General features: G+C 34.9%; 4 protein-coding genes across 9 annotated transcripts in view; 3 read left to right on the top strand and 1 right to left on the bottom strand.

Annotated features, from left to right (window-relative positions):
• Positions 1-7346, top strand: part of LOC105215193 (insulin) — a 19087-nt gene extending 11741 nt beyond the window's left edge. For both annotated transcript variants that reach the window (XM_029042225.2, XM_011188991.3), the window contains exons 2-3: positions 4960-5188; positions 6357-7346. In XM_029042225.2, coding sequence (XP_028898058.1) covers positions 4960-5188; positions 6357-6511 — 384 coding nt within the window. In that variant the 3' untranslated portion in view covers positions 6512-7346. The remainder of the gene's footprint in view (positions 1-4959; positions 5189-6356) is intronic.
• LOC105215192 (zinc finger MYND domain-containing protein 11) lies at positions 6879-14330 on the top strand. Of its 2 annotated transcripts, none has more exons than XM_054232245.1 (8): positions 6879-7015; positions 10603-10727; positions 10785-11486; positions 11560-11764; positions 11816-12479; positions 12539-12620; positions 12676-12819; positions 12888-14330. In XM_054232245.1, the coding sequence occupies exons 1-8, from the start codon at positions 6895-6897 to the stop codon at positions 13035-13037; spliced, it is 2193 nt and encodes a 730-aa protein (XP_054088220.1). In that variant the 5' UTR covers positions 6879-6894; the 3' UTR covers positions 13038-14330. The 2 variants fall into 2 exon arrangements, with proteins under 2 accessions (XP_054088220.1, XP_011187292.1); XM_011188990.3 differs by lacking the exon at positions 6879-7015 and adding an exon at positions 10185-10540.
• On the bottom strand, positions 14112-19226 carry LOC105215190 (fumarate hydratase, mitochondrial). 4 transcript variants are annotated; one of them, XM_011188986.3, is made up of 5 exons: positions 19021-19226; positions 15727-15858; positions 15467-15667; positions 14571-15375; positions 14112-14508 (listed from the first exon to the last, which is right to left on the bottom strand). In XM_011188986.3, exons 1-5 carry the CDS (start codon positions 19120-19122, stop codon positions 14246-14248), a joined length of 1503 nt encoding a protein of 500 aa, XP_011187288.1. In that variant the 5' UTR covers positions 19123-19226; the 3' UTR covers positions 14112-14245. The 4 variants fall into 4 exon arrangements, with proteins under 4 accessions (XP_011187288.1, XP_011187289.1, XP_054088221.1 ...); XM_011188987.3 differs by lacking the exon at positions 19021-19226 and adding an exon at positions 18393-18593; XM_054232246.1 differs by lacking the exon at positions 19021-19226 and adding an exon at positions 16453-16471.
• LOC105215191 (uncharacterized) lies at positions 17223-19222 on the top strand. The gene is made up of 2 exons (XM_011188989.3): positions 17223-17374; positions 17455-19222. The coding sequence occupies exons 1-2, from the start codon at positions 17347-17349 to the stop codon at positions 17973-17975; spliced, it is 549 nt and encodes a 182-aa protein (XP_011187291.1). The 5' UTR covers positions 17223-17346; the 3' UTR covers positions 17976-19222.

The raw sequence follows: 19226 nt of genomic DNA, 5'->3' as shown, positions 1-19226 counted from the left end.
GTCTAATCAGCACTACTTATGCCCCGACTCGTTAAATTTTGCAAATTTCTTGCAATATACCCGAAAATATTTTCCTGGATAATGGTCTGGCAGGTAAGAACACAAATGATAATTCTCATTCTATATGATCTCAATCAGATAATTCTCATTCTATATGATCTCCATCAATCTAACAAAGCAATATGTAAAGAAATCTGGAACATATAACATTTGACTGCGACTTTTGCGACTGCTTTTACCCGAAGTGTGTTATCGTATTTTTGACAATACTCTCCTGACCTGTGACCTTTAGGTTTTTGGTAGTTGTACGGAATTTTTACTTTACAAGTTTAGAGTAACAAATCGACTACTTTCTTAAAAACAATGAACACACATATACATATATGTAGTATATGATGCGTCGTCAACATTTTATTTAATAAAATATAGACTTCAGTTGGACGCCGAAGGAGAATGAAAAAAAAAATTTAAAGAAAATGTCATTATGCTTGCAATAAAGTAAAGGCGTTATCAAATCGGCCACATTGTTCGACCAGCTGATCAAGTTTCGGGCTGTCATGAGATATTACAGTTACCACAAATAAATCCGAAAACATCTTAATATCTTATACCGTTATATTAAGCTGAAATACATGATCAGAAATCACGTATTTTGAAAATAGATCAATGTCTATTATTATAGCACGTACCGACTGAAACTACTGTTCTTGTGAACATAACTGTGTACAAATATACATACAATATAGTACTATAACCCGCCTAGAGTTAATGATATAAGAAGGCGCCTTCATAATAACTGTCAATCATAATTTTTGACACAAACACACTTTGAATATAAAGATTTTAATCTATTCGGATCACTATTTCAATTTAAATGAATGAATTAAGTCAAGCTTATCTCTGTTTAGAAGCTCAAGCACATGTGGGGTAATGCAATACCACCGATCCAAATATAAATTCTAAATACGAGCTATGCTATATATATGTACATACATATATACCCGTATACTTGTAGTAATTGCTTGGTATGCAGTCAGTATTATTTATTATAGTTTGTATTTTATTCTCTTAAGTGCTTAATTGCATTCTTATATGTATGTACTAAGTACGGATTTCTACGAAAGCGCAAGCAAGGCGCACACTGGCGTCCTCTCGGTTATTGTATTATTGTGCTTAGTATACATGCTTGTGGGCTTGCGTCGTCAAATTCGCAAATTTTTGCAGGCAATAATTACTTATTTACTCATACATTTGTTTGCTGCTGTTGGGTTCCGATTTCCCCATTGGGCGGCCATAGTCTCTTGTTTTTTATATTTTATATTGTTGTAGTGTTTTTTTGTTTGTTGTAAGTGCTCGTGGCTTTATTAAAATAGATTAGTTACTTTTTTTAAGCAAAAAACTTAACTCAAGTGAGAACGCTACGCCAACGCCTTTGAAGTCAACCAATGAAATGTAAACAACAATAAGTTTAATTACAAAGCCAAGAGTAGCGGCGACAACAACAAATCCATGTCCCAAATGATAAGAAATGCATTGAGTCAGCTCCAACAAAGTTATTTGTAAACATTTGTATGTGTGTATATATGGAAATATACACATAAATGTTTATTTTTAAACATTGAAATTTATTTTAATACACATGCATGGAATTAAAAACAATTATATGAAATTGCTTATATTTATTTTCAATAAATTATCGTCTACCGCGTTGAAACGATATACATACGTACATACACATATGAGTATTTAAATTTGTATATCGATATATTGAGTGCTCGTAGTATTCATATGTAACATATCTGACAATTAAAAAATGCATTCTACAAGGAATCAAGAGGTTATCTACCTCCTGTGCCAATTTATGTGTACCAATGTAGGCGTTTTATTGTTGACGGCATTGAGAACAACAAGCATTATGTGTGAAACCCAAGTACCCGCTGATGCAATATAATACACATATGAACTTGTATACAAGATTTGTCCTTCAACGAAGAGAGCGAGCGTAGTCTCAAATTTGTCTACAGTACAGATCGTCCATATTAAAGGTAAACACCAAAAATCTGTTTAGATTTTGAATATCCATATACTTATAGGTCACATCTATCTTCTGGATATCTTTAGTAATTTGGCTGTCGGAATTATCTATATATCTTATCTGTTCTATAAATTTGAATGTGTCTTAAGTTGTACTAGGAAATATAGATTACGGCAGTTTTGTCTCTTTATCTTATAAAGCGCGTTTGAGAGCAAAATACAGTAATCCCCGCTTATGTGCTCCTTCTTAACATGCAAGACTTTTGAGACACTTAAGCGGTAAAAGCACTTAAATGAATTCCGCTTAAGTGCCTCGATGTACTTATCAAACTTTTTCTCAAGTACTTCGTTCTAATTTTTTTCTTTTTGAATGAAAGTCACATTTATTTCTTATGAATAATAAAAATACTTATTAATAACAATAAATATGGGAAAAAGCATTATAAAAATAGGTATATGTTTTCCTTTTGACAATACTCAGCAATGTAAAAAATTATTAAGAGACACGTAACCCTCTCATGCCCGAATTAAAATGGGCGGAGCTAACACTTTTTTAGTACAGATATATATTAGTCTTAAGTCAAATATGAAGTGATAAAAATTTCAAAGTCCTTTGTATCCTGGTTTATTAGTTACAGGGTGTTGCCTATAGGCGACAATTAAATTATTATAAATAACCTAAACGCTTTTATCATGACTATTTTTTTTAAACTCTCTTATCTATATTCATTTATATAGTTCACTTTGTTTTAAAATAAAACAATTATTTTTATGTTTTTGAACACTTTTTGTATAGCCACTTTAGTATAACTTTTTTCGCGAAACCTGTAAACTTGCACAACACATAAGTCTACATAATTGAAAAAAATCGCTGGTCAAAAAAATTTAAATAACAAGAATTAGAAGCCGGTATGTACAATGTTGCCTATACTTATGTAGAGTTGTGGTCTTCTCCTCGGCTTCCTCCAGCGGATACTGCATCGAACACTTTCAAAGCTGGAGTGCTTTCGCCCATTCGGACAACATGTCCTAGCCAGCATTGCCGCTGTCTTTTTATGCGCTGAACTAAATATGTCAAATATGTCTATATCGTCTATAACTTTATACTGCTAATCGTTCCATCGTCTGCGGTATTCTCCTTATTCTTAAAGCAATACGGGAATGATGAGCGACGTGAAGAGTTTGGTTTTAGTTCGCCGAGAGAGCAATTTACATTTCAATTGCCTCAGTCCAAAGTAGTTGGATTTCTAGGCTGACATTATTGGTGTTGTTAATTTGTATACAATTACTATCAAAATTACAGTTTATCACTGTCTTAAGTTATAATCCCGTTAAAAAAGCAAATGGATATTTTCATTGAAGTCATCCAATAAAATTTTTTTGTTCTTAAAATTTTTCAACTGTGCATTGCATCTCATTTGCCAGTTGCGGCAATTTTGACAAAGTAAAAGGAATAAAAAATCAAATATCTTTGCTACGTGGTCGATTCCACAGCCAACAAATGGTCTCGACCTGATTGCAGTCCGCCATAGGAAACATAATATACACATACTTCAAGATCTCGGGCTTAACCATATATTTATAATTTTTTTTATACTCTCGCACCAAAAGTTGCTGAAAGTATTATAGTTTTGTTCACATAACTGTTGTTTGTAAGTCATAAAACTAAACGGTTTAGATTTAGGGTTATATATCAGGGTGACGAGAAGAGTCAAAATTCGAATGTTTGTCTGTCTGTCCGTCCGTCCGTGCAACGGATAGCTTGTAGTAAAAATTGAGATATCTTGACGAAACTTGGGACACATGTTCCTTGGAACCGTGAGAGGAGTCAAACGGACCAATGCCACGCCCACAAAATGGCGAAAACCGAAAACACATAAAGTGTCATAACTTAGCCATAAATAAAGTTCTTAAAGGTACAAAGGATCGTCCTAATAAGGGCCATATTTTGATGTAATTTTTTGGGGGAACTGGGCGTGCCCCCGCCCCTAAATAGGTTGTTTGTATATATCTCGCAAACCAATAAAGCTATATAAACCAAACTTTCTGAAGTCTGTTCCCTTGCATACCCCACCATACACCATGATAATAGTTTAAATCGGATAATAACCACGCCCTCCTCCCATGCAAAGGTTAGGTTGAAAATTACTAAAAGTGCGTTAACTCACTAACGAAAGACGTCAGAAACACTAAATTTTACAAAAGAAATATCAGAAAGAAGCTGCACTCAGATTTTTTTACAAAATGAGAAATGGCCGTAGCATCGCCCACTTATGGGTATAAATTCGGTATATAATGTTTTCTTGACACCATGATGACACGTGAAAATGGATGAAATCGGTTCACAACAACGAAAACTTCCCATATAACTCAATTTTGAATTACATCTTATTCTTCACTTTATAATATATTCATAAGGAACCAATATAGATAGAAATTAGCCTTTCCTTACTTGTTTTCATTTACTGTTTTCTCGAGCAATAAATAAATATGTATGTATGTATATGTATAATCTATGGCTCCGGCGGGAAAGCAAAGGGCCATATGTAGTTTCGTTGATAAGAAGGATTTAAGATCGAATTGTTATCAGCATCCGAATCGAGATATCGGTCGCCAGAGCTACAGAGGTCGTTTGCTAACAAAATAGGGGACACCGAGCGTAGTTGAGGTTGACATTCGGATGGCAGAGGATATATATACGCTTTTCCAGCCTTGATCACCCCGAGTTCGGAATATGTATGAATATATACCTTCCATTAAATTGATTATAATGTTTCTTTTGAGGAAAACATTTTTTGGTTATTATGCTTACATAATATACATATATAGCCTATGTATATTCCGCTTTATCTCAGACTAGTTATGTTTTGAGACTCAAACAAAAAAATATTGCAATAAGTTCATGCTTATGTTATTTTCTTACAGATGATGTTTCCTCAACACACCGTAAATTTTCCTAACCTGATATGCTTTAGTTTGGTCGTTATCAGTTTTGTACTTTGTGTGACACTAACGCCGCACTGTACAGAAGCTATACCCCTGCTTGCCGGTGGCAGTAATGATGTCGAGTTCAAACGCTACTGTAGTACTAATCTCTCAGATGCCATTCGTCTCATTTGCGGCGGTCGCTACTACTCACTGTCTCGAAAGTTTCGTAAGTATACAGACACACATACAGTGTCGGACAAAACTCATTGGACTAAATCGAGTCTCAGACATATTCTGTCATAACTTTTTACATGGATGCATTAGAAGAATATTTTTTTGCAAAAGATAGATCGCATATTCTATATTAAGAAACAATTCAATTTTATTTTTCAACTTTTATGTATAATTTATAACCTATAACAGAAGGGAAAAAAGTAAAAAATTCTCGCGACATAACTCATTGGACTTTAGCTGAATATGAAAATAAATTCGTTTTAAATTAATATTTTATTGGGTAGCCATTACTTTTAATGATTGCAGCACATATTTTGGGCATAGATGAAATTAAATTAGTAATATATGCATCAATTATTCCATTCCAGGCTTGTTTCAGGGCATCAAATAGCTTGTTTTTATTACCGCGGACCTGTTCCTTATTAATCTGCCTGTTGACTGTTTCCCATAAGTTTTCAACCGGGTTTATATCAGGAGACTGGGCGGGCCATCTCATAACACAAACTTGTTCTTCCAAAAGCCAATCCTTCACAACTTTTGACGTGTATTTGGGGTCATTATCATGTTGGAACTGCAAATCAGGCGGCATTTTTTGGATAGCGTGGGGTAACATTTGGGTTTGCAGTAAATTTTTATATTGGAACCTATCATTTTCCCTTCTATTTTGAAAATAGGTCCCACTCCCTGCCAGAGAAGCATCCCCACACCATTATGTTACCCCCACCCTGCCTTACGGTACCCTGCAAGTATCGACGGTCTAAACGCTTTCCTGTTGGTCTTTCTACACGTGTCATTCCATCTGAGTTCTGCATGTGATATGTATTAAAAATAATGGCTACCCAATAAAATATTAATTTAAAACGAATTTATTTTCATATTCAGCTAAAGTCCAATGAGTTATGTCGCGAGAATTTTTTACTTTTTTCCCTTATGTTATAAGTTATAAATTGTACATAAAAGTTGAAAAATAAAATTGAATTGTTTCTTAATATAGAATATTCGATCGAAATTATTCTTCTAATGCATCCATGTAAAAAGTTATGACGGAATATGTCTGAGACTCGATTTAGTCCAATGAGTTTTGTCCGACACTGTACATAAATACATTTGTTAAAATAATTTAATGTTCATCTTATGTTTTATATTGTTTTTTTATGCAGCCGATAGTGTGGGCATGGGGCACGTGTCCAGTCTGAAACGGTTAGCCGGTGAAGAAGGCGAGTATCGGCAACCATTTCAAGGTGCCATACACGAGTGCTGTCGTCGGCCGTGCGGTTATCCGGAACTCAAATCATATTGTGATCCCGATTACTGATCTTCAATGATGTGCTAACGTCATATGCGAGAAGTTCAGTAATATAATAAATCAACTGATTTACGCGCACGCGAAATTTCATTTACATATATACATCAGTACATACATATGTATTAGCCATAACCTCACTCATTTGCATCGCACGAATTTCTCTTAACGATTTTATAATAATTTAATTAAAACCATATTAGCTTAGTTTAAGAATTAAATGTCTCGGATATTATTTGTACACTTGCATATATTGCTATAGACATGTACATACATATATGTATATATAAGTGTTTTGTGCGGTAGTTATGTATAGTGAAACCGGGAGAATTTATAGGTTGATAATGCGACCCATGTGATATAAGTACGTGAAGTTAAATTATTTTTATAAAACCATGAGGACAACAACAAAGCTTAACTGGTTAAGTGATAGCTCATGTAGCTTTTCGAAATCACTAATAGATCACTTCATGATTCCAGTAAAGCTGCTAATTTGCTGTGCTTTGTTTTGTATTTGTAAGTATATTGAAAAACGTGGCTTGTGCTGTTTACAAATTTTATATTACGAGTATTTGTTGAAATTAATGAATAAATTATTTGTTTTGTTTTATTGCTACTAAAACGCATTATTTCTAGTTAAATTGAATTTAGTCGAATTGATAAACAAAAAATAACGTACGAAACAACGGAATTTATAGTTAGTGAAATCATTTATCTTTTACAATTTAACATATTTTAAATTGCTCGCTATAAAACATAGTATGTAATTTTTGCAAATATCTAATTTATGTACATAAATACAAAATAGTACTAATGACTAATAAAAAGAAAAATTATGTAATTCAAATTCAAATTATTATTGTTTTAACCGATCTGCCAAACACTATCCACGAACGATTCGCCAAGCGTTGGAGAGTAACAGTAGTGTTTTCATTTTTTGCAATAATATGTCATTGGAGCTATTCACGGTTATACAACTTTTTGCTGAAACCATCACTGCTGTCACTTACGTCGACGATTTACAGAACTATACCGATCGGACAAACACTGAATGCAGAACACAGAGGAGTTGTTAACACCTTCCTTGACTCCCTCCCCGTGAATGCGATACTTGGAGTCAAATCACCACCAAATGCAGACATCGAGATCGAGTTGCCTCGCGCAACTTCGTTCTGGATACTGGATACAATAACAACCTCATTCCATACCCAATTAACCCCACCCATCTAACACCCTTTTCCCTATGGTCCGTCCCCGTCGAAACAGCTAGTTTCCTAGGCCTATCGTTAGATGAATTCGATGACAATTGACTTGTGCTTGCCGATTCAGGCAGGTTTGGGTAATCGTTACAACAACAAAAACCAATGACAGTTTACGTGTCTTTTTCGCTCTTTATGAGAGTAACATCGCAATTTTCGAATTTTTCTTCCTCTTGATAGCTAGCAACTATTAGTAGTTAAGACCCATTTATTCTCAGATGCCCCTGGAAGTGCGAGCGCTATATCAAACGCCAAAGCCTCCTCGACTTAGACAGTTGGAGGATGTTTTGACGTTTCGTAATTGGGAAGGCTGGAACGGCCAGATTAAAATGTTGTTAAAAATATTACAATACAGACAATGTATTTAAATGAAATTTAAATAAGTACTTTTTATATTAAACATTCAGTATATAATAATTTTTAACCGCCATAAATGTCTAAACATTAATATTTTTCTGTCCCTGGAATAAGTTGAACATCCCTTTATCCCTACTTCACTCTTTATGGCAAAAATTGGGTTCCTGATGCTTTGGATTGCGGAACCTATGTATTTAAATCATACGTTTTTTCAATGAAATTTTATACATAATGCAAATAAGGTGGAGTTGTTTTGAGAGTTGTAAAAGAGAGTTGATTATTTGTTTGAGTTTGAGAGTTGAAAGATTTTATCCCATTCAATGTATTTGAAAAGATAATATGCGTTTTTTTATTGTTACTCTACTATTTTGGGTGAAAGTCCTCCAGGGGTTCTATCTGTTGGGACTCCGATTTGTTTCCTTATCATAGAGACTAAAACAAAAACTGTAATCATTCGAAATACATGATTATCTCCGCTACTAATAAACAAAAACCGTATTTGTACTGTTGTTGCTTTACCTAGCAAATGTAAGTATGTACATATGTATCTATGTATAAGCAAAGTCATCTGAACTGATTAAACAATTTTTAAATTATAAGAATATTTAAGCTTACGCACCGAATTCAATTTCGGGCAAACAGTCAAGAAATATGCAAGCAAGATTATTTAATTGTTTCGAGTTTATGTAAGAAAAAGCTTATCTTTACTTTTGTTAAACAAAAGTATTCAGTTTTATATAGTAATTTCATGTGGAAATCCGATTACATGTTAAAAATATGGTGAACAATTGTTTATATGTACCTTAGTTTAAGGCATAGTTCATATATTAAGCTAAAACTACATAACATGCGTAACGCTGCCGTTACACGGGAAAGAACTTGCTTTCAAGTCGAACTAATTGTCAAAATTGACATAAATTGAAAGACGTAGGCTGCAGGCAATTTGATATTCAATTATTGTTACAGAGATGCCGTCGTCAAGGAAACTGCTTCCATTTATCGCTAAAATGGATTTATAAATATTTATTTTTAAATTAATCTGTAGATACGTCGGAAGATGCAAGTTCCATAAAATGCAGTGTTTGTGTACAATTTCGTAAAAGGGAATAATTCAGTTATTTCAAATTTATTCGTAATTGATTTTAAAATTGTCATACTTGTAATTTAAAAATTGGAGAACTCTGCACTCAGCTGATCATCAACTTGAAACACTTCTTGCTCGCAAAAATTGAAATCAAGGTGGCTTTCAAGTTCGGAAAGTGAGAGTATGGTAGTAAAAGAGTGTGAGTTTGTGGCAACTTGATAACAATTTCTTTCCCGTGTAACGTCCGGTTAAGCTCAAGAGGTCAAATATGCGTATGTTTAGCTGACTAAGGACTGATAAAGTCCTCTCTCGTCGAACCAAAATCAAACTCTATAAGTCGCTCATTATTCCCGTCCTGATGTATGGCGCTGAAGCGTGGACGATGACAACATCCGATGAGACGACTCTTGGGGTTTTCGAGAGAAAGGTTTTGCGCAAGATTTATGGTCCTCTAAACATTGGCAACGGCGAATACCGCAGGCGATGGAACGATGAGCTGTACGATTTATACGACGACATTGACATAGTTCAGCGAATAAAAAGACAGCGGCTACGCTGGCTAGGTCATGTTATACGGATGGAAGAAAACACTCCAGCTCTGAAAGTATTCGATGCAGTACCCGCTGGAGGAAGCCGCGAAAGAGGACGACCTCCACTCCGGTGGAAAGACCAAGTGCAAAGTGACCTGGCTTCACTTGGTGTTTCCAGTTGGCGCCAAAAAGCAAAAAGGAGGAATGAGTGGGGCGTTCTGGTGGATTCGGCTATAATCGCTTAAAGCGGTTCCTACGCCAAATATATATATATATATATAAGGACTCGACAGCGTTTATAAAAAATATTTCAGGAATGTTTTCTGATACTACAAAAGCTACAATAAAATGAATATCCGATAATCAGTGATCCCTTGAATTTGTCATAATTAATTATTATTTCTTAACATTTACAATTTTAAATTTTAGAAATTATTATTTCCTTTCGGATGGGCTCTACAATATTTATCAAGACAACAATTAACAATTCTTGCGATAAAAGCGTAGTGTGAACACTTTTAATGTATCCAATGCAACTCTTCATTACATTATTTTTGTTTGTTACAGCCTCAAAATTTAGAATATTGCAAAATTATTTGTTATTATTCATTAAAACAGAACATACGATGCGAAATTAAAGAAAATATAAACGTTGAATGTGTTGCAAAATCAAATAGTGATAAAATGTCTCGAAAAGCACAACCGGATTGCCTTCGCTACTTTCTGTCTAAACTAAGTTCAGAGAGTTCGAACTCTGGCCAAGTTGAGGAACTTACTCGTTTGCTTGTAGATATGGGCAATTATGAGAAATGTATTCAATCAAATATGTCAAGTATCAATAAATTTTTAAAATAATATAAATCTGTTTAATAGCGCTAGCTTCCGAAACGGTACAAAATGCTTTGAAGGATGGTCTACTCAAACCGGTGTTGCACTACAATGCGGGATCATCGAGAGTGCCGCGATTATTGCGTTTGCCAAAGCCTGCAGAAATCATGGTAATGTTATATTACATTCTACAAATATCAAAAACTAAGGCTTAGCTACTTTGACAGGAGCATAGTTCACATGACTTCTACTGCTTTGAGTGTCATTTACCGGGCGCCTTAACGCACTGCCGGCAGTGCCCACGTTCGTTTCACCGTCTCTGTTATCGCAAAGATTCAGAACGACCCAACTACACGGTACCTTCAGGGAAATTCCAAAAGAATCGTCCACCAGCCTTCAGTTCAGACACAGATGCTGACTCGGATGCCGATGAAACATTACAGGAAAATACATCTTTTGATTATGAGAGTGACGTAAGGGTATCATCATCTTTGTTGCAAATAGATACTGGATCTACTAACAGCGGTGGTCAGCAGCGATTTACCGAAGAAATTACGGTTGACAGCACATCCTCACCTATTCAAGCAGACTTGTGCAACATTGAAGATGAAGTGGCAAATACGTCAAATGCAATAAAAATTGGAAATCAGAAAATCTACCGAGAAGATTTTGAAACAGAGTCAAAAACTAAAGTGGAAGTTGTATGCATGGGTGAAATACGTCCCCCAACACGGAAGCGCCCTCGCACGCTCACGTCAAATGTGTCGTATAAAAGTGAAATATGCTTAAATGAAGAACTGGAATCCGATTTGGACCTTTGTACGTGTTGTAGACTATTAAAAACAGCTGAGCTGCGACATCCTCCCAATATGCAGCCGGACGAATTAAGTTACTTAATTAATTTTACTTTTGAGCGTAATCGCACGTGGGTGAGTAAATAAAATTATTTTTGTATTTATTTTTTAATTGATTTAAAAATTTACCACTTTTATTCATAAAAAGGTCGAAAATGATGTACAGAGCTACTTAGAGTCAATAAAGTTACCAGTACGCATGAGAACGGTCGTTTCAAAATTACTATTTAAGTTTCCAGAGACAAATTTGGAATCCATAGCAGCTAAATTGAAAGATATGCAATATAATCTATTGACTGAATTCTTTGTTGATATTCTTGACCTGCAGCATAATATTGGTGTATTTTTTGGTCGTAAGTAATCAGATAAACCAATTAAAAAAAAATTAACGTTGTACCTTATAGCCAATAGTATGGAAATGGAAGCTACAAAATGGATGGTACGTGATATTGGTTACGATATGGCTGAGATTCGTCGGTGTCCCGATTGTTTTCGGCATTCACATGAAAAGCATTCTAACGTTTGGTTTGCAAAACCATGCATTCAACGCCATGAATTGGTGTTTGCAAAGCACAGTGGCTTCACATATTGGCCGGCCAAAGTGATACGACTACTACCAAACAAAAAATATGATGTTCGTTTCTTCGGCGGCAATCATTCGCGTGCACTCATCGAATCACGTTTAATTCGACCGATCGATACAGATATAAAGTCTTTAAAGATCGGCAATAAACCAGCCATTAAAAAGGCACTGGAAGAACTGCGTATACATCAAGTTTTATCCGCATATCAACCTAGTATATTTTCCTTTCATGCAAACAAAACGGAAATGGAAGAAATTATCAGAAATGCTTTACAACGAACGGCAAACCAATTCTTGGAGAATACCAATAAGCCAAGAAAACCACTCACACGTCGTCAAACCATTTGTAACGTCGGTCCACCAATTGGCAGGGATGCTCGTTTGGAAATCACGGATGATATTGTGTCTTTGCCGAACGTCGAACCGCCAGTTTTGAGTGACAGCGGATTCCTAAATGATACTGAAACCAGATCTAGAATGAGAAGGTTAATATTTTCATTATATGTACTATTCTTTAACGGTTCATTTTCATGATCATTTTTAGGTCTCAATATGACAATACAATATCACCAAAACGGCTAACACGTTCAGCCAATACAATAGTAAGTGTGACAGATTTGAAGCAGGTATGCGAAATGAGATATTCAACAGATCTGCAATATGAAAGTTTTATAAATTTAGGTTCAAGATCAACTTGATGACACCTTAAAAGTGGTAGCAGCTACTCAAAAGAAAAATGAAAAATTGCTCGCAAATGTAGAAAAGCTAAAGGCATCCATAAAAAAACACGAACATGAGAAGAAAATCCTCAAACGAAAACAATGGGTGGGTGCATGACACACACTAGAAAGTTTTTATTTTATACATTGCTAATGTATTTTATATTTTTGTAGTGCTATTGGTGCCTCAACGAAGCTATTTACTTATGTTGCTTTCGTGCTGCGTATTGTTCGCAAGTTTGTCAATCACGTCACTGGAAGGACGGTCACAGTAAAGTTTGTCGAAATCAAACTGATCAACGCCAAGCAAGCTCTACAACATAAAGTTGCAATGTTTTTAAGCTACATTGTTAAGTTTTTAAACATATTTATATAAACGCATTGGTATTAGTTGTGCTCTGATTATGTTTAACAAATCGTTTTTGATCACTTTTGAACGATTTAAATAGTTACACAGTGAAATTTCATTACTGCTCCTCCTAAAATGGGAGTTTGTTTTGATTAGTTCTTTGAAATTGCTTTTCTTTACGTTTTTGTTTTACTTAATGACACTATTTATATTACCTACACGAATCGCTTATGCTTAGATCTAAAACAAATGCATCACTAAACTTGAAGTAAAATGTTAGTAGTTCACTAACTACATAAAGTTAAATTATGTCGCAATATCTACCAATATTGATATTAAAAATTAGCAAGGGAAATAAATACATATTTTTGCAATGTACATATAGAACGTGAATTAGACGAGTGAAAAAACAATTGACTAATGTTAAGAATAATAAATGAAGAAACTGAACCGTATACGACAAAAACATTTATTTTTCTGGGGTGAAGAGGTGGAATAGAGATAGATTTGGTAGAAGTTTAGCTTGCAAACAACGGATAATTGCAAATTTTTAACTGAGTAAACAAGAAATATGTGATGCTAATAAACCCTGTTATTAATAGAATAGAATAGAAGTTTTAGAGGAATGCACTGCGACCTATGGTCTATTGTGCCCTCTCTATGTCTATATCAACTCCATCAGTCCCAGCACTCTTATAAATTCTAGAAAGGTGCTGGGAGTGAGAGATTCAATGCGTTAGCCAGTTGGGTTGCTAAATACCCAAATTGTACTCCTGCTTCTGTGAAAGGCCACACATTCTAATAGCAGGCGTAGGGGAGATTGTATAGGTGCTTCCTGAGCTTACAGTGACCTGTATACAGTCCCACCAGGATTCTTAGTTTATTATTGAGAGGTTTATTACATAGTTAACTTTTTTTTGTGTGTCCTGTTATTAAATTAGAGCCTCATAATTATTTAAGCAGTTGAAATTTATACGTTTTTAGATAAAATGTACAGATGTATACTCATTATAGACAATTTAAATCACAAAAAGAAGCTTACGCCAATATCGTCTTATATATCTTGTGTATTTCATTCTTTTAGATTTAAATAGTGTTTCACAACATGACTATCATATAGAGTATCGTTCGAATTCAATTCGTTTTATACAAACTTTTAATATCAAAATTAAAGTCGGTATGTTTATTTGGGTCCCAACATCTCAGCTGGTTTAACCCATTGCTCAAACTGCTCGGCAGTCAGGTAGCCCAAGTTAATGGCTTCTTCCTTCAAAGTGGTACCGTTTTTGTGGGCAGTCTTGGCAATTTTGGCAGCTTTGTCGTAACCAATATGGGGATTCAATGCAGTCACCAACATCAAAGATTCAGCCATGATCTTGCCAATGCGATCGCGATTCGCCTGTATACCGTTGACGCAGTTGGAAGTGAATGTGCGTGAGCCATCAGCTATTAGAACAATTTAATTATAAATAAGCAAGTATGCACTTAATGTGTTCATTTTCACTTACATAACAAGCGTATGGAACGCAGAACATTGGAGACGATTAAGGGTTTGAAAACATTCAATTCGAAATGTCCATTGGCACCACCAACAGTCACCGCGACATGATTGCCCATAACTTGCGCCGCTAACATGGTTAACGATTCGCACTGAGTTGGATTCACCTTTCCTGGCATAATAGAACTGCCTGGCTCGTTTTCGGGCAGCATCAGTTCACCCAACCCGCAACGTGGACCAGAACCGAGGAAACGAATATCGTTACCAATTTTCATTAAGCTAACGGCGATCGTATTTAAAACACCATGCACCTCCACCATGGCATCGCGTGCTGCCAAGGCTTCAAATTTGTTCGGCGCTGATACAAATGGCAATTTGGTAAGTTGAGCAATGCGTGTGGCACATTTTTCCGCAAAACCAATGCGGGTATTAAGACCAGTGCCAACAGCTGTACCGCCCAAAGCCAATTCGTAGACGCGCGGCAGTGCGGCATCGATGCGATCGAGTGCATAAGCCATTTGCTGTGCATAAGCACTGAACTCTTGACCCAGCGTCAGTGGCACCGCATCCATGGTATGTGTACGTCCAATCTTGATGATATCCTTGAATTCTTCGGATTTAGCTTTGAGCGCATCATGTAAAATTTTTATGGCAGGTTTCAGGTTATTGTTGAGTTCCAATGCAACCGAAATGTGTATAGCTGTAGGGAATGTGTCATTAGAGCTCTGCGACTTATTCACATGATCGTTGGGATGTACGGGGGTCTTTGAACCTAATTCACCGCCCAACAATTCAATGGCACGGTTGCTGATCACCTAAAAAGTAAATAAAAAATATGCAATTAACTAAACAATTATAACAATCAATCAACAAATGACTTTTAATTTCAAACGGTTATATGCACACCTCATTGACGTTCATGTTAGTTTGTGTGCCTGAACCTGTTTGCCAAATCACCAAGGGGAAATGATCCTCATACAATTTACCGGATATGACATCGTCAGCAGCTTTGGAAATAGCGTCGCTAACCTTGGCGTCAAGACCGAACTCCTTGTTGACCTCTGCGGCAGCTTTCTTTAAAATTCCCATCGCTTGAATAACCGGTTGCTAGATACAAATGCAAACAATTAGCGCTTTTACAACGTTTAATATATGTGACAGCTTACCGGCATGCGCTCGGAAGATCCACCAATGGGAAAATTCAATTTGGAACGCATTGTCTGAGCGCCATAATACTTGTCAGCTGGCACTTTTAGTTCGCCAAATGTGTCCGATTCTACACGATAAGCTTCAGAGGCCTGCAAAACAATTATATTATTGATTCATATACGCTTACATAAGCTAAAATGTCTCAAGAAAAAAATACACAATACCATTTTGAATGTGTGCTATTTAGCGCTGTCGCTCACCTACTGAAACTATAACACATCGGGACAATAAATTTGACGGGCTTTTCGACGTGCACATGTACACAGATAAGCAAATAAATAATTTTCGTGTTTTGAGCAAAACTTGTTATCATCAGAAAGACTCATAAATATGTATGAACGCTAGTTCCCTGTTATATATGTAAATACTTATATGTACATATGTACATATGTATGATTAAATAAAATATTTGTTTTTTTTACAACTTCGACGTTTTGAAGCTTTGGAGGCTTGACAAAAGCACAAGAATATGATAATTGAAATAAAATTTCAATTTATACAACTACTCGATTTCAATTAAATGTATATTCCTATTTATGTATGTATAGACAGTACAGGATCTGCAACAACACATTGTATGTGTGTTTGTATATTTTTTTGCAGTTTAAATCACAAAATTTAAATAAACGGAAAGCAAAACGCGTTATATTGAGATTTCAAACTGTATTACGAATTTCAATTACCATAAACGTTTTGACTATAAAAGCTATAATTTAAACGGCTTTTAAATTTTCACTAGCAGTCAATCTGCCATAGATACATATACATACATCGTAAATCATTATACATGCATTTACGGTGAGAACGGCAATAAATAGATTCAATTAGCACGTCAAAAGCGTTAGCATGGATTAAAGGTATGTTATGTCATAGTATGCAGAACATTTACATACAGTGGAACTTCTCTAACTCGAATCACCATAATCCACAAGAAAAACTTTGAGTTAGAGAGACTTCGATATAAGGATAGCTTAACATTGTTTCGAATAGTTTTGAGAAAGCAGTACTAACTACGTAGCTATGTAATTTTAACATTGAATCCATAAGTAACCATAAATCATAGCTCATTCATTTCTAAATTTATTTTAAAAATTTCCCACTAGCAAAAAGGACCTGGAACCGAATAACGGAGTAACCTTGAAAGTTGTACTCCAATATGCTGTTATGGATTTATATTACTTAAATGCTTTGTGCAACAAAAAATTAAAAAAAATCGAAACACAAAATTCAAACATAGTAGCCAACTTTGGTAAGCCCTTTTAGACTATACAACTTTTTTATATATGTAGATAAGTATGTAGACAAATAAATTCGTTCCGATTACCATTTAAAAATACTAAATACGTATTTTTACGTAAGCACTTTACTTTTTACCATACTGCACACATATGTACAGGGTACTATTTTATTCAAAGTGCATTAAAAAATTGCTGTACATTTCCAATAGTCTTCAGGTAGCTACATACATTGTATATAAACATAAACAAATGCACTTATATTTATCCGTTATTAAGCACATGTAATTGACAACAAATAACTTGACAAGCGGAGTGTTTGATTTATACTATTTTTTAAGGATGAGTGGCAATCAAAGAGTTTACAGAGGTATTCAGTTTGCTAATAGGCAATTGAAGTATAATTCTTATATAAAAGTTAAACTAAATTGCGCTTTATTGTTCAAACAGATAACAATTCGCCCTTACAGCCTCTAACACCGCTTTCGGTTAATGCAGATTTCAGCTTTCAAATGGGCGGTGATGGTTCCTTGACGCCTCATCGTGGTAAACTGGAAGTCAAACCAAAGCTTCAATTACAGCAACCACATCAAGGACAGCCGTGCTGCCCACCTGAAGTATACCGAAATCCCAATCCAATTAGAACAAAACGTCAAGTTTGTGCATGCGTAGCGGCGACACATATAGATTCTCCGTTACCACAAAGTAAGGCTTTATTCTTAAATATACACCCCCCGTCTTTGGGACATCGTGAGGAATATTCGGCTATTTTGAAAACAATCTCAAGGATGCACTTTGCCTTAGAGCAAGTTGGAATGTTGAAATATTGGGATTATTTAAAGCGCTACGGCATAGATTTTAACAAGTTCAAAAAATTAACTTGCAAGGATTTAGAGTACCTAGGCATTAGAAATCCTGAACACCTCGCGAAATTACTTAAAGCCGTTGAAATGGCGGGTAATATGTATTAATTTGAATGTGGTTTAAATAATATGAAGAATTTGTTTTATAAATTTGTCCTAAAACAGTGTCAGCTATTCCAATTAATATTGAATAATGAACGAAATGATATATACGTACATACATTAACAACACACTAAACTAATTTGTTTTTACACTTGTATTATTTTAAATGTTTTTATGAAAAAAAGTTGTGGACATTAATTATCTATATTGTTTCATTACTGTAGTTCAAATATTATATTTATTGTGTAATGTATATACATATGTATGTAATGTACTATATGCACATTATCATTTTTTTGGACAACCAAATTTTTTTCATTGAATGTATGTATGAATCTTAGTGTCTCCTAATTCAAAGATGTCGAATTAATATAATCAATACGACGTACAATCAAATGGACATATGTATGTAATCCACTCACCATTATACGTTTTCTTATTTTTAAGGTTTTCACAGTTTGGTTATTACTACTATTATTGTTTTTTTTTGGTTCATACAAAGGCAACTAGTCTGCTGAAAACTACTTTCACAAAACGTTATATGTATGAGGTGACACTACTTATGTATACGTTAAAGTACTTTTAACACAACCGACAGCTAATGCTAGCCAAACAAGACTGAGGGGTATGTTATGTGGTCTGGTAATTAAACCGGCATCGATGCGGTGACTTAGTGTAGTTTATTAAGTAATGTGAGCGCAATCTCAAATCGCAAAACATTGAGTTTAATATATCATAATTTGTATATAAGTTGCATATATATATATATATATAAATATACACCGAAACTAGTGAAGGTTGTTGTGACAGTACATTATTAAATCTAACCTCACATATTTATGTATTATCCTTTAGAAATAATTTAATTAAATACCATTGGAATAATCAAATATGTATCTTATTAAACGCTTATTGACAAAGCACAATAGTTGTAGTCTCAAAAATAATTTGGGCAAAGTTATTATTATAATTAACATTACATAACCATCTCTCTGCTAAATTTGTCCGGTTGTTGGTTGCATACTTGGTGGCAATAGGTAAATTACTTACCAATCCCCTAGTGACTAGGGGTGAAATCACCCAATTGCGTCGACTCAGTTGCTGCAGACTGCGCGCTAGAGTTGCAGAACGTCTCAGAACTTGAAGCACCATTTTACCTAAGAATGAATACACAAGTGTTTTTTTTAATTAATTTCACGCTAGTAGCAGCACAAATCCACTACTTAAAACGACTACAGATGTGAAATTATTTGTTT

The sequence above is a fragment of the Zeugodacus cucurbitae genome, chromosome 5 (genome assembly GCF_028554725.1).
Source record: "Zeugodacus cucurbitae isolate PBARC_wt_2022May chromosome 5, idZeuCucr1.2, whole genome shotgun sequence".
Classification (NCBI taxonomy): Eukaryota; Metazoa; Arthropoda; class Insecta; order Diptera; family Tephritidae; genus Zeugodacus; species Zeugodacus cucurbitae.
The sequence above is the reverse complement of the archived record's forward strand: the minus strand, read 5'-3'. Positions and strand labels throughout refer to the sequence as shown.